This window comes from Hyla sarda, chromosome 2 (genome assembly GCF_029499605.1).
Source record: "Hyla sarda isolate aHylSar1 chromosome 2, aHylSar1.hap1, whole genome shotgun sequence".
Taxonomy (NCBI): domain Eukaryota; kingdom Metazoa; phylum Chordata; class Amphibia; order Anura; family Hylidae; genus Hyla; species Hyla sarda.
Genome location: NC_079190.1, coordinates 43,413,036 through 43,427,950, shown reverse-complemented (window position 1 = coordinate 43,427,950; position 14,915 = coordinate 43,413,036). Strand labels below are relative to the sequence as shown.

At 42.2% G+C, this 14,915-nt stretch overlaps 1 protein-coding gene across 10 annotated transcripts in view; it reads right to left on the bottom strand.

The window, feature by feature from the left end:
* The window catches only part of ATM (ATM serine/threonine kinase), a 203,042-nt gene that overhangs the window by 25,893 nt on the left and 162,234 nt on the right, over positions 1-14,915 (bottom strand). For all 10 annotated transcript variants that reach the window (XM_056561645.1, XM_056561649.1, XM_056561647.1 and 7 more), the window contains 4 exons: positions 12,712-12,879; positions 12,060-12,179; positions 5,613-5,830; positions 221-428 (listed from right to left, as the gene is read on the bottom strand). In XM_056561645.1, the coding sequence (XP_056417620.1) occupies positions 221-428; positions 5,613-5,830; positions 12,060-12,179; positions 12,712-12,879 (714 nt within the window). The remainder of the gene's footprint in view (positions 1-220; positions 429-5,612; positions 5,831-12,059; positions 12,180-12,711; positions 12,880-14,915) is intronic.

The following is a 14,915-nucleotide window of genomic DNA, read 5'->3' as shown; positions in this document are numbered from 1 at the left end:
CCTCAATGCAAGTTATGGGAGGGGGCGTGTCACGCCCCCTCCCATAGACTTGCATTGAGGGTGCGCGGCGTGACGTAATGCGGGGGCGGGCTATGACTTCACGAGCTCCCGGCGCCGGCTCCAGCATTCGGAACAGTTTGTTCCAAACCCTGAGTAGCGGAGTACCCCTTTAAGAAAATTGCAAATAAAAAATGATAGTGACATTAGTTACACCATATACCTTCATGATACTATTAACCTCAGGCAATCCAGAATTCTCCAACCAGAGGGAGCATAGACGGAAAATCCACATGTCATGTTCCTCCCCCGACACCAGGCAGCTGATGTAGTTCCTTATGGCTGTGCAGAGAAAGTGTTTCCTGTCCTCCTTCAGAGCAGAAATAGCGCATTCATCTAATTCCAGTTCTCGCTGAACCTTTATAGTGTATCTGGTAAGAAAAGATCACAGAGGTGGTTAGTAACTGGGTATAGGAATGGGATGGGCGGTTTATAAGCCTTTTTTTAAACCATGGTTGGTATTAAACATTCATGAAGGGTTAATCTAGTAGGCACTATGGGGGAGATTTATCAAAACCCGCCCAGAGGATAAGTTGCTGATCTGCCCATGGCAACCAATCAGATCGCTTCTTTCATTTTTTTAGAGGCCTTTTTAAAAAACAAAGAAGCGATCTGATTGGTTGCTAAGGGCAACTCAGAAACTTATCCTCTGGACAGGTTTTGATAAATCTCCCCATATAAGATGGAGTTCTAGGGGCTATTATATATTTTGCAGGAGCAGGTGTTTCCTCTGATTTCTCCCCACACCTTAAAAAATACCAGTCTGTCTTCCAGCAAAAAAAGTCCTAGCATGTACGTGTGTGTGCGCCTGACTGTGACTAAAATCTGATCTGGAGCCCCCTGGGCTGAAATACACCACCTCTAAAGAAGACTTTTCTCTGACTATCTGAGTGGATTTCTTTGGTGATTAAAGGTAGCCATTGGATAATGTCAGCATCCCTGGTGGTCTAGGGTAGTAAAAGAGTAATCACACCTCATGTTAAGTGAGTTACCACCTCTCCAGTTTCCTCCCTTAAAAGGGGTACTCCACTGTCCCAGCATCCCCTTTCCCTAGACTTGCATTGAGGGGAGTGGGGCGTGGTCGTGACATCTCGACCCCTGCAGCCCGCACCCAGCGTTCAGAACAAAATGTTCTGAACCCTGGGGCAGTTGAGTACCCCTTTAAAGGGAGCTGAATGCAATGTGCTAATAGTGTTCAGCTTCCTGTTATCACCCTGCGTTGCTTAGAACAGGGGATAGAGGACTATCTGTAGGCTAGAGAGAGGCAATGTAATGGTTAGAGTAGAAAAAGGGTCTTCTGAGCTGCAGCAGATATAGGATTTTCAATGCACATAACATCAAGTAGCCGCCAGTGGGAAACCCTAAAAGGTGATATATATCTATATATATATGTGTCCTATTAAGTGGTTTAGGCTCTGAGCACAGAATTATATGGCCTTCCTCTGTCAGTCACTGTTATAATGGAGAGGTTTTTAGGAATTAGAACATGTAAACCCAGTCTAAATCACACGAGGCCCGCGCTAATCTGACACGATATCTTACAGTTCAAAATAAATCTCTCTTTAATGTGACAAGACTCCTTTACTTTCTCTAAAGCCTGGAAATCTAATGTATTTCTGGTAGACTACTCCCAAGAGCACAGGTGAGATATATATCGCGTGAAACCAGACAGTACCTGGGATATGAGGCCTTAATGCACCACCGCCGATACTCAAAGCCCAGCTGTAATAAACATTACATAGCTCAATGGTCCCAGCTTCAGGCTGACACCTATACAGCTCTTACAGTGGCTCCTGAATAGCTTTATATTGAAGCATGAATTAAGAATCCTTTTATATGCCGCACGTCACAGTCACTGCTGGAGTATTAGGATTGGAATGCGCTGTGATACAGAGTCTACAATATGTATTTACACGCTTTATGATGCATGTTATGGCTTTTCACCAAAGCCATCAGTAAAAATCATCCCCTGCTGCACTCCAGCGACAAATAACACAAAGTGGAGGATGTCAGGCTGTATAAAAGTACATTTTGGAACCTTAAAAGATGATGTAGATGGATGGTTTATACAAAAGGGAACAAGATAAATAAGGGGGCGCCCCTGACGTTAACCTTGTAAATGGCTTCTGCAATTGGGGCTAAATTTAGCAAAGCAGTGCTAATCCCTGTATTATATTTTTTATTTAATGTTTTTTATTAATTTTTTTTATTACTTTTAATGCCATTTTTTGTTCTAAAGAGAGTTAAAACACAGACTGAAAGTTAGTCAATACTACTTTTCTGTCCCACAAGTAAAAAGTATACTGGCTTAAAACAGTGTTTGGTCTACTAAACCCTATGGCTACAATATGTTATCCGTCAAAATACCTTTTTGTCGGTATTCCAACGTTCACCCACAGAATACAGCCAAACAGTGTTTGGTCTACTAAACCCTATGGCTACAATATGTTATCCGTCAAAATACCTTTTTGTCGGTATTCCAACGTTCGCCCACAGAATACAGCCAAACAGTGATAACTAGAAATGCGCAAATGCACAGTTGAAATCAAGTTCTGTTTTTAAAAGTGCTCAGATTCCCAAGAAAAGTTGTATCACAATAAATTGTCTATCAATGCTTGAGATTTGGTTTTATCAACCAGTGCTCTACATTGGCTCTAGTGATGTGCACAGCAGTCACGCCCCCTCCCATAGACATGAATGGAGGGGCATGGAGTGACGTTACGAGGGGGCTTGGTGTGACATCACAGAGGTTTCCGGGACTAGAGCAGCAGCTTGGAATAGAATGCGGGTGCTGCACGGAGATCATGGGGGGTCCCACTATCAGACATCTTATTCCCTATCCAAAGGGGATTTGGCCGGAATACCCCTTTAACTTTACCCACTGACTTCAATGGGGAAACATGAGCAGTAAATCTGCAAACTGGACTAAAACATCCATACTGTGGTCCCTATCTGTGCAGAAGATGTCCACTGTTTACATATGTGATATGAAAATTTCCACACAGAAAATCCATACATAGAAAATCTGCAGTTAAAGGAATACTCCGGGACATGAAAACGTATCCCCTATCCCGTACGCGGACCTGCCAGTCCACAGTAAGGGTTTGACCACGGAACGAAGCGGCAGCTGACACTCCCCCTCAATACAACTATTTGGGAGAGCCAGAGTGTTGCATTCGGCAATCTCGGCTCTGCCATAGAGCTGCATTCAGGAGGGGTGTCGGCCGTAGCTTCGTGCAGTGGGGTCGACACGTGCTATTTGGCCGGAGAGCCGTGGTCCCGTATGGGAGATCGCGGGGGGGTCCCAGCCATTGGACCCCGGCGATCTGAAACGTATCCCCTATCCTTAGGATAAGGAATAAGTTTTCATATCCCCTAGTACACCTTTAATCTGGTTAGTGTGCATTAGGACTTTTAAAGAATTTTTTATTTCCTTAGATTTTTTTATTTTTCTGTTTTTATTGCTCGAAATTTGGTTGGTGTCACTTCAGTTGATAATATAACTTTATATTCAGGCCCAAACCTCCTGCTTCCCTTAACACAAAGAGTCATTTGCAGGCAGACAGTATTTTAGCTCGTGAAGACAACCCCTTTTCCGATGGGACCTGATTGCAGCGGGCTGAGTGTTTTTGCAGGTGTGACTGCACATACAAATACAGCATCATATGAGATCCACTCAATTAAATGGATCGCTTCCAAATAGGTTCTCTTTTAAATCTTATAGTTTGGAGCTGCCTTTTATGACATCCCTATAAGACAACAGGGAGTTCATACGCAGCAGATTTGTTGCAGAATTTTCTTTGACAGAACATTAGTTACATTCATGTGAATGCCAATATTCCAATGAATAGGACAGTTGTGTAAATTTACCTTTACAGGGATTTGGAAATAAATAGAGCTCCGTTCACTATAAAGATAACATCCCAGAATCCATGACTACTAAAATGTGGGTCTTCTTACATTTAAAAAAAATCAACTAATTAACAATTGCTAACTGTGTTGAGGATCTAAAAACTCACACGTCGGGACTGACATCTTGTGACACAGCAGTCACTGGCTTTAATGTGTTAGTGCCCTGGGGCAGTAGAGAAAATGGCCAGTGGCTTACATGATTAAAGAGGTATTCTGGCTTTATACATCTTATTCCCTATCCAAAGGATAGGGATAAGATGTATGATCACAGGGGTCCCGCCGCTGGGGACCCCCCGCAATCTCGGTGCAGCCCCCGGCATTCTGTGCGGGGTGAGAGAGATGGGGGACGTGATGTCACGTCACACCACCTCTTGATGTCACACCCCACCCCCTCCATTCATGTCTATGGGAGGCGGCGTGATGGCCGTCACGCCCCCTCCCATAGACAAGAATGGAGGGGGCGTGGCGTTACGTCACTAGGGGGCGTGGCCTTGAAATCACGTCCCCGTTTCAGAGGCAGTGCCCGACACAGAATGCCGGGGGCTGCACCGAGATCGCAGAGTCCCCAGCGGCTCGACCCCTATGATAGGGGATAAGATGAATAAAGACGGAATACCCCTTTAGGGTACGTTCACACGTATGCAGATTTGATGTGCAGGATTTGATGCACAGGATTTTACGCTGCAGATTTCAATGTAAACTAAACGACTGAGCACCGCTTCTAATCTGCAGTTATAAATCCTGCGCATCAAATCTGTGCAGGATCCTGTATGTGTGAATGTACCCTTACTTCATACGTTTTAAAGATCCGTTTTATGTTCCGTTATGAAAACCCTGAAAATCGGCCATTACAAAATCCCATACGGCCGTTAGAAAATCCCACTATAGTCTATGGGATTTTTACATTATCCGTTTTAACCTGTTATAGCCCGTTATTAATAACGGACGTTATTTTGTGACGGAAGGTAGTAACGGGAGAAATAGTGCATGCACTATTTCTTCTGTTCATTCTCCCATCACAAAATAACGTCCGTTATTAATGACGGGCTATAACGGGTTATAACGGATAATGTAAAAATCCCATAGACTATAATGGGATTTTGTAACGGCCGTTTAACGGCCAATTTTCAGGGTTTTTATAACAGAACATCAAACGGATCTTTAAAACGGATACATTTTTTTGTGTGAAAGCAGCCTTAAAGTAAGAGGATGATCATTTCCATTCAGGGTGTATAAATGTTGGCTCCTTTATAAAAAAATTAAAAAAAGAGCATTTCACAAGAAACCACTAAAAGTACTAAGCACCCACTAGGAGTTCACATTAGATCTTTCTCAATAGACACAACCTAACAGATGTCAGTAAATACCGGTTTTAATATGGTTCTCAATAGACACAACCTTACAGATGTCAGTAAATACTGGTTTTAATAGGGTTCTCAATAGACACAACCTAACAGATGTCAGTAAATACCGGTTTTAATAGGGTTCTCAATAGACACAACCTAACAGATGTCAGTAAATACCGGTTTTAATAGGGTTCTCAATAGACACAATGTTATAGATGTCAGCAAATACCGGTTTTAATATGGTTCTCAATAGACACAACCTAACAGATGTCAGTAAATATCGGTTTTGATAGGCACCTGTTGGTCTGGACCTTGTGCTGTCTCATCAGCTCCACTTCCTCTTTCGCCTTTGCCAGTAATGCCTGCTTGTTCTCAAACTCTGAGGACTTCATATAGTTATCGATTCGCTGATACTGAGCATCTGAGAAGCGGGCCAATGACAGAAATGCCTTCATCCTTCCTTGCTGCAGGCGCTCTCCGCTGCCTGTGCTGTAGCTCTCTGCCACTTCCACTGCCTGTAGAAGAAGAAACAAGGTCACCGGCTCGGGCATTTTCCATCTGCAAGAGGATATAAATTATACAATGCTGGGACGAAATCCATACAGGAATCCATTTCTTTTACTGTTACTATAAAAGGAAATATATATGGCAGGTAAAATTATTTAAACGTATAAGATTCAAACCAGGAGGTCATTAAGATCATGCACTAGTATGAATACAATCCGCACTGGTATTTTGGTATCTGGTGACAATAGCAGCTCTGAATTTCAAACTCCCGACACCCCCAATGAACAGCCATTGCAGGGGCTGCGGTGCTCAGGTGAGTGCTGCACAATGTTTATTACCAGGCCAGATTTACAGTGGTTGTGTCTTGTACTGCAGTTTACTGCAGCTGAGTCCTATTCAAGTCAATGGGATTGATGCTGCGGGTAGTACCAGCAACCACGATCGAGTGAATCGAGGTTAATAATTCTATTATTTACTTACTACTTACAAAACACTATAAAAGTTACTATAGAGATACATCTTTCCCATTGATATATTAGTTGTGTGCTAAAATATATATATATATATATATATATATGTATATATATATATATATATATATAAAATCATTATTTGAATTTTGAACACAAAACATGCTATATTAAAATTCACAGTAGTCGGTCAGCATTTACTTGGTATATATATGGTATTGTTACATTTATATACTTCCATCCTACAATACACACTGATCAATGTAATAGTGTACCTGTGGGTCCTACTATCAACACATAGTGGCTGAGCATCCTATTTTCATAAAAATTCAAACAAAGTCACCTCTGACAGGTTTTTCTGTAAGGAGTCCTCAGGGGATACAGATTACTAATGTTGAGGATGATTATGATGATTTTTTGATTGTTGATCAATATATATTAATCTATCATTTATACTCATGCTAATCAATTGCTGCAGAAAAACATTATTACCCTGATGAGATAAATCAGCTAGCTATTGCTTGTAACCAAGATTGAACCTGCTCTCTGGGAAAACATCCAAGAAGCAAGACAAAGATTTGCAGTGTTCCAAAAAAGGGAAGTCTGGTGAGTTCAGATAAAAGAAAGAATTCTGCGGTGGCGCTGCCTTGGTAGATTCACATGCAGAGTCCAGTATCAATGAATTTTATTCAATACATGGGAATTTTACAGGGAAGTGCAAGACGCGTTTCGAGGGTATGTTCCCTCTTTCTCAATTGCAAAGAGTTGAGAAAGAGGGAACATACCATCAAAACGCGTATTACCCTTCCCTATAAAAGTCCCATGTATTGAATATTAACCTGAACACGACTCTGCATGTGAATCTATCAAGGCAGCGCCACCGCAGAAATCTTTGTGAACTCGCCTGGCTCACTACCAACCCCCAAGAGGAGCCCAGTCCTCCCTGCAGGCTGCAGCCAAAGATTCCACACTGCAACCCCGGTGCAAAGGGGTGATATGCATGAAACCAATTTTCACATAAGGTGAGCATATTTTCTATCCAAGGGCTCTCGGGACATTTAGCCCACAGAATTAGGCGAGGCGCTGTCCTCCATTTTTCCATTTCTTTATCCTAAAAAAGGGAAGTAACACCCAACTGAAGAATATGGAGTAGTAAGAAGCTGGAAATTGACAGACACAGCAAGAATCTTCGGAAAAACAGGAAGCACCTGAATATAACCATGATTAATAAAAGAAAGATTATGTCATGTATAGATATATTTAAACAAGTGAGGGAGGAGTTTATACCAACTCTGTGTCTGGTATCAATACCTCTTGCCAGCACTTAACCATTTATCTTTCATTCGGAAAGCGGCAGTCACTCACATTTAGAGGCCTAACCAGAGCCAACCAGGCAGGAGCGATACAACCTGATCAACTCCTTAACACTAACGTACTAGACATCGAGTCAGGTGGTTATAAAACCACCTTTGGTGAAATCATCTACAGTACACCAATAGGATTCAACCATTGCATTACATGTAAGAAATCACAGAATAGTGATGTTTATCATCAGTGTCAGCCAAATACAAATCACTGGGAGGACACTAAAACTTAACTTTTAATAATTTATACACTAAGAGCCAAAAAGAAATTCCAAAATAATGTTTATGTCCTCCACAAACAAAAGAAAAAATTAGTACAAAGCAAATCAAAGGTGTAATTGCCCAAAAAAAGAACCACTGTGAGTTAAAAATAATAATCCTGGGATTGATATCCCCCGGATATATCAGATATAAACACAATGAAAGTATGACAGCCACTTAGGCTTGTCAAGATATATAGCAAATTGTAATAAATTCTGCTCCACCAATCTGGAGACTTGCCACAGTTGGAGATCCAGTATACATCCTACAGGAGAACCATACCACAAATTAAACAGAAAAGTAATAGAATGTACAAAATCAACTTTATTAATACAATTTAGTAATAAAAAAATAGATATTAAAATTAAAACAAAAATGGATAGGCACTAGTTATTTATTCACCTATCACTTGTCACTTTTAGTCACCTCCACTTATTCACTAGTTTGTTTGGTTACTCACTTGGTGGTTTGCTGTATTGTCGGTGTAAGGTTTCTGCGCTTGCGATTACTGTCTGTTATCAATAAAGTTATTTTTTCGGCTGAGACCCTATCATGTGACTACACTTAGCGGTCACGTGACATGCTGTCTATGCAGCCGCGCTGGAGATTTCTGGCTGCGCCTGCTCATGGTGTGTGCCTCCAGCAATCTTGTGTTGACAGGTCATGTGACCGCACATTGCGATCATGTGACATGTCACTATCGCGGACGCACTAGAGACTTCCGGTTGCGCCTGCGCACTACAGGGATCCCTGCGTTCCACGCTGGAGAGCACGCCACTGAGGTATGTGTTCTCAGGTTCAATAGGAAGTGAGGTTAGAGGTAGCACCTGTTTGTTAACTATGGGCTATGCTACAATTGGTGTATATAGATGCCGATCATAATATTGAGGATCCCATTGGTTAGGGCAGGATATAAAGGTTACAGACTCTCTCAGGTTAGTCACGCCCCCTGAAGAAGCATCATAATAGCGAAACGATCGTTGGGGTTCAGGTGTAGGTATGGTTTGGCACCCTTTATTGTATACTTTTGGCAGGTATTACTCTTGTATCCTACCAGCTACTGTGGCATTTACTCCTTATACTTGTATATTTTTATGTATTTGGGTCCTACCATTGTCCTATATCTTTGTATGTACACTAGTGCCTATCCATTTTTGTTTTAATTTTAATATCTATTTTTTTATTACTAAATTGTATTAATAAAGTTGATTTTGTACATTCTATTACTTTTCTGTTTAATTTGTGGTATGGTTCTCTTTTTGGTGTTATAATTACAAATACATACCTTTACCTACTATATATGTAGGGTTATATATATCTTTGGTGACATACATCCTATAGGGTAAGAGAGGGGGATAGGGTGGGTGGAAGGGGGGGGGGGTGACGGACCTAGGGGAGAATAATGGCCTTATGGATGAGCGGCCTCTACCTCCTTAGCCTACTGTACAGTCCCTGTTGCTACCCCTATACCTAGGCGGGGTGGGTGTCCTTATAAGGACGGTCCCGCACAGGAACCTACCCCTGTAATGGCCTGTTAAAGCCCTATCTATCTCACTAGAATCAGCTGTCTATTTAGGTTGGATTGGAGAAGGAAAAATATACCTATAATCCCACGAATGTATCCTTCTACTCACACTCCAAGGATGTGTGAATGAGGGAAAAATGCTATATGTAAACTGTGGAACGGGAATCAGATATAAAGCATAATACAGATATCACAATGCTATATGATCCTCAGATATTGACGTTAACTATGTACTGGAATATTGCTTCAAATATATCCAAATTATTGATGACAAAAGGTGATATCAATGATTAGATATTACCCAGGAAAATAAAAAATCCCTCCAACATTGGAGAATCAATAATTGCAGAACATAGTATATATTCCAGAATAACCACCAGAATGGACAGAAATATTTTTGGATATATTCTAGTGAAATTCAAAGATACTTAGCTGGACCCCCAGGTATGGCAAGTTAGTGGTTTTACAAAAACATCCCTATCTGATTCCCGTTCCACAGTTTACATATAGCATTTTTCCCTCATTCACACATCCTTGGGGTGTGAGTAGAAGGATACATTCGTGGGATTATAGGTATATTTTCCTTCTCCCATCCAACCTAAATAGACAGCTGATTCTAGTGAGATAGAGAGCCTCCTCTCTGTGAAATAGATAGGACTTTAACAGGCCATTACAGGGGTAGGTTCCTGTGCGGGACCGTCCTTATAAGGACACCCACCCCGCCTAGGTATAGGGGTAGCAACAGGGACTGTACGGTAGGCTAAGGAGGTAGAGGCCGCCCATCCATAAGGCCATTATTCTCCCCTAGGTCCGTCCCCCCCTTCCACCCATCCTATCCCCCTCTCTTACCCTGTAGGATGTATACTGGATCTCCAGCTGTGACAAGTCTCCAGATTGGTGGAGCAGAATTTATTACAATTTGCTATATATCTTGGCTGTCATACTTTCATTGTGTTTATATCGGATATATCCGGGGGATAACAATCCCAGGATTATTTTTTTTTAACTCACGGTGGTTCTATTTTTGGGCAATCACACCTTTGATTTGCTTTGTGCTCATTTTTTCTTTTGTTTGTGGTGGACATAAACATTATTTAGGAATTTCTTTTTGGCTCTTAGTGTATAAGTTTCATTACATGTAAGACCACCTGGTCATGTCTTTTCCCATTTGTCAGCATGGTGTGGCATTTCCCATTGAAGATGGTTTATTGTGCAAAACCATGCTGATTTGGATATTGAAACCAGCACAGGTTCTGTGTCCAAGTCAGTGTGGATTTTGGCTGTGTGCAATTATTTTTGGATTATAATCTGGATTTTTGTTTGAAAAATTGTTGCTCATCACAAAAATAAATGATTAGCTATATAAATACACTGCTCCAAAAAATAAAGGGAACACTTAAACACCACAATGTAACTCCAAGTCAACGACACTTCTGTGAAATCACACTGTCCACTCAGGAAGCAACACTGATTGACAATCAATTTCACATGCTGTTGTGCAAATGGAACAGACAACAGGTGAAAATTATAGGCTATTAGCAAGACACCCCCCAATAAAGGAGTGGTTCTGCAGGTGTTGACCACAGACCACTTCTCAGTTCCTATGATTCCTGGCTGATGTTTTGGTCACTTTTGAATGCTGGCGGTGCTTTCACTCTAGTGGTAGCATGAGACGGAGTCTACAACCCACACAAATGGCTCAGGTAGTGCAGCTCATCCAGTAGGGCACATCAATGCGAGCTGTGGCAAGAAGGTTTGCTGTGTCTGTCAGCGTAGTGTCCAGAGCATGGAAGTGCTACCAGGAGATGTGGAGGAAGCCGTAGGAGGGCAACAACCCAGCAGCAGGAACGTTACCTCCATCTTTGTGCAAGGAGGAGCAGGAGGAGCACTGCCAGAGCCCTGCAAAATGACCTCCAGCAGGCCACAAATATGCATGTGTCCACTCAAACAGTCAGAAACAGACTCCATGAGGGTGGTATGAGGGCTCATCGTCGACAGGTGGGGGTTGTGCTTACAGCCCAACACCGTGCAGGACATTTGGCATTTGCCCGAGAACACCAAGATTGGCAAATTCGTCACTGCTGCCCTGTGCTCTTCACAGATGAAAGCAGGTTCACACTGAGCACGTGACAGACGGGACAGAGTCTGGAGATGTCGTGGAGAACTTTATGCTGCCTGGTGTGGGGTGGCATTTCTTTGGGGGGGCCGCACAGCCCTCCATGTGCTTGCCAGAGGTAGCCTGACTGCCATTAGGTACCGAGATGAGATCCTCAGACCCCTTGTGAGACCATATGCTGGTGCGGTGTTTGTGTGTTAGTCATTGTTGGACAGTTCAGGCACTCCAGGGGCCTACGTTTAGCCCAGTTTCGGTACTATGCTGCTGTTTGAACGGAGTCTCTCCCCTTAGGGGAGTATCTTGTGTCCCTACTGTTACTTACCTGTGTATGGTTCTGTTGTTCCTGCTGTAGTTGGGCACTCCGTGGTGCTCTCTGGAGTGTTTTTGTATAGTTTTTTGTGTTTGAAAAATGCCTTAAATAAATACTTAAACAAAAACAAATAAATGTAATAATAATGATATACCTCTCAGTTGTTCCTACAAACAATAAGGGGATCTTACCTTCTCCAGAAAGTTCTGCATAATGATTGTGGGGCTTTCCAGACAGGTTTCTGCCAACCAATTCCCGCATAACCTTAAGCATTCAACATATATCAGCTGCAGGCTGGGATCATTCTCAACCTAAAAGTGAAAAAAACACAATTCAATGCCTATAATGTCCACCTGTTGTCTGTTCCATTTGCACAACAGCATGTGAAATTGATTGATTGATAGTAACACAATGCGTATGCTGTACATTATATATTCTGTTCAAGTCTTTTGTTGGAGGTATACATGAGGAAGTTTTATGACATTGTATAGGCATACAAGTAACAAATGCCACTAACAAGCTCTTTTTAAAGTTAACAAAAATGTATACTGCATGATATATACCTCTGTATAGAAGAACAGGTTTTATTACGCTTTTCTAGTCATTTGAAAATAAGGTATTAACATTTTTTTAATAAAAAATGTATACCAGCTTGATGAATGGCAAAAGAACACCCACCTATATGGCGAATACAGCAAATGTATCAGGAGCTAACCCAACATGCCTGCTGAATGTACGGCTCAAACGTCATGAAACTGCAAAACTTTCATTTCATTGTGCAGTAACATTATATAGATGGATCTTAAGTGCAGAAAAAAAATTAATTTGTAATGTAGTACCAACCTCAAAGCTGTGAGCTTCCAATTTGTCCACCATTTGTCGGAGTAAACTCAAAGCCAGACTTTGCTCCTTTTTAGCCCAAAAGACTTGAGCTTCCTCAAGCTGCCATTCGGATACAAGGAACTGTGCCGAATTATGTTGTTTAATCTGGAACATTGCCTTTTCTGGTAGCTGTAAGAGAAAAGACAACATCAGTTAGAATACATAAAACAGTGCAAGTGTATATTTTATGGTAAATAAATGTATCTTTAAAGGAGTACTCCGGCGCGCACTTTTTTTCCTTTTATCCCGTCCGGGCTGCAAAATAAAAGAAAACACACTTTCTCTTACCTGCCAACGAGCCCCCGGAGCTCCGATACACTCCGGTACACGTGTTCGGTCCCCGGCCTGTATTCTTCTTACTTCCTGATAGCCCGGCACGTCACACGGAGCTTCAGCCTATCACCGGCCGAAGCGATGTCCCGCCTCGGCCGGTGATAGGCTGAAGCTCCGTGTGACGTGCCGGGCTAACAGGAAGTAAGAAGAATACAGCCCGGGGACCGAACACCTGTACCGGAGTGTACCGGAGTTCCGGGGGCTCGTTGGCAGGTAAGAGAAAGTGTGTTTTCTTTTATTTTGCAGCCCGGACAGGATAAAAGGAAAAAAGTGCGCGCCGGAGTACTCCTTTAAGGCTGGTGTTATCCACAGGATGTATAATAAAAGTATAATTTTTGGAAGCCCCACTGATAACTGGGGATGGGGATCCAAACACAATGGGAAGCTGCAAAGCATGTTTAACCACTGCTCCAGTCAACCTCTTCCTCACTATAAGGGGCTCGCGACAACCAGTCAACTGTTTGGGGTCCCAGCCATCCTACATCTATACTTATCCTGTGGGAACATGATACATTTTTTTGTGGGATAACCCCTCTCAATTCACTCCTCACTAAGTTTATACAACTTCAAGTTGCATGTTAAGATGTTGAATTTTAGAAGTTATGGTGGAATGATTTGCGGATCTTCAAGGAATTTTTATGTTGTTTTAACTTGCACAAAGGAGATGTTTTAAAGGGTTACTGTCATTGAAAACGACTCTAGACATATTTCCCATATGTGTTAAAAGTTGTGATCGGCCGTGAGTCGATCTGTGAGTCTGACCTTTTCTCTGTATACAGTGGGGGGAAAAGTATTTAGCCACCAATTGTGCAAGTTCTCCCACTTAAAAAGATGAGAGGCCTGTAATTTTCATCATAGGTTATAACCTCAACTATGAGAGACAGAATGAGAAAAAAAATCCATAAAATCACATTGTCTGATTTTTAAAGAATTTATTTGCAAATTATGGTGGAAAATAGGCATTTGGTCAATACCAAAAGTTCATCTCAGTACATTGTTATATACCCTTTGTTGGCAAATTTTCTGTAAGTCTTCACAAGGTTTTTTCCACACACTGTTGCCGGTATTTTAACCCATTCCTTCATGCAGATCTCCTCTAGAGCAGTGATGTTTTGGGGCTGTCACTGGGCAACACAGACTTTGAACTCCCTCCAAAGGATTTCTATGGGGTTGAGATCTGGAGACTGGCTAGGCCACTCCAGGACCTTGAAATGCGAAGCCACTCCTTAGTTGCCCGGGTGGTGTGTTTGGGATCATTGTCGTGCTAAAAGACCAATCCCCGTTTCATCTTCAATGCCCTTGCTGATGGAAGGAGATTTTCACTCAAAATCTCACCATACATGGCCCCATTCATTCTTTCCTTTACACAGATCAGTCGTCCTGGTCCCTTAGCAGAAAAACAGCCCCAAAGCATGATGTTTCCACCCCCATGCTTCACAGTAGGTATGGTGTTCTTTGGATGCAACTCAGCAGTCTTTCTCCTCCAAACATGACGAGTTGAGTTTTTACCAAAAAGTTCTACTTTTGTTTCATCTGACTATATGACATTCTCCCAATCCTCTTCTGGATCATCCAAATGCTCTCTAGCAAACTTCAGACGGGCCCAGACATGTACTGGCTTAAGCAGGAGGTCATGTCTGGCACTACATGATTTGAGTCCCTGGTGGCGTAGTGTGTTACTGATGGTAGCCTTTGTTACTTTGGTCCCAGATCTCTGCAGGTTATTCACTAGGTCCTCCTGTGTGGTTCTGGGATTTTTGCTCACCATTCTTGTGAACATTTTGACACCAAGGGGTGAGATCTTGCTTGGAGCCCCAGATCGAGGGAGATTA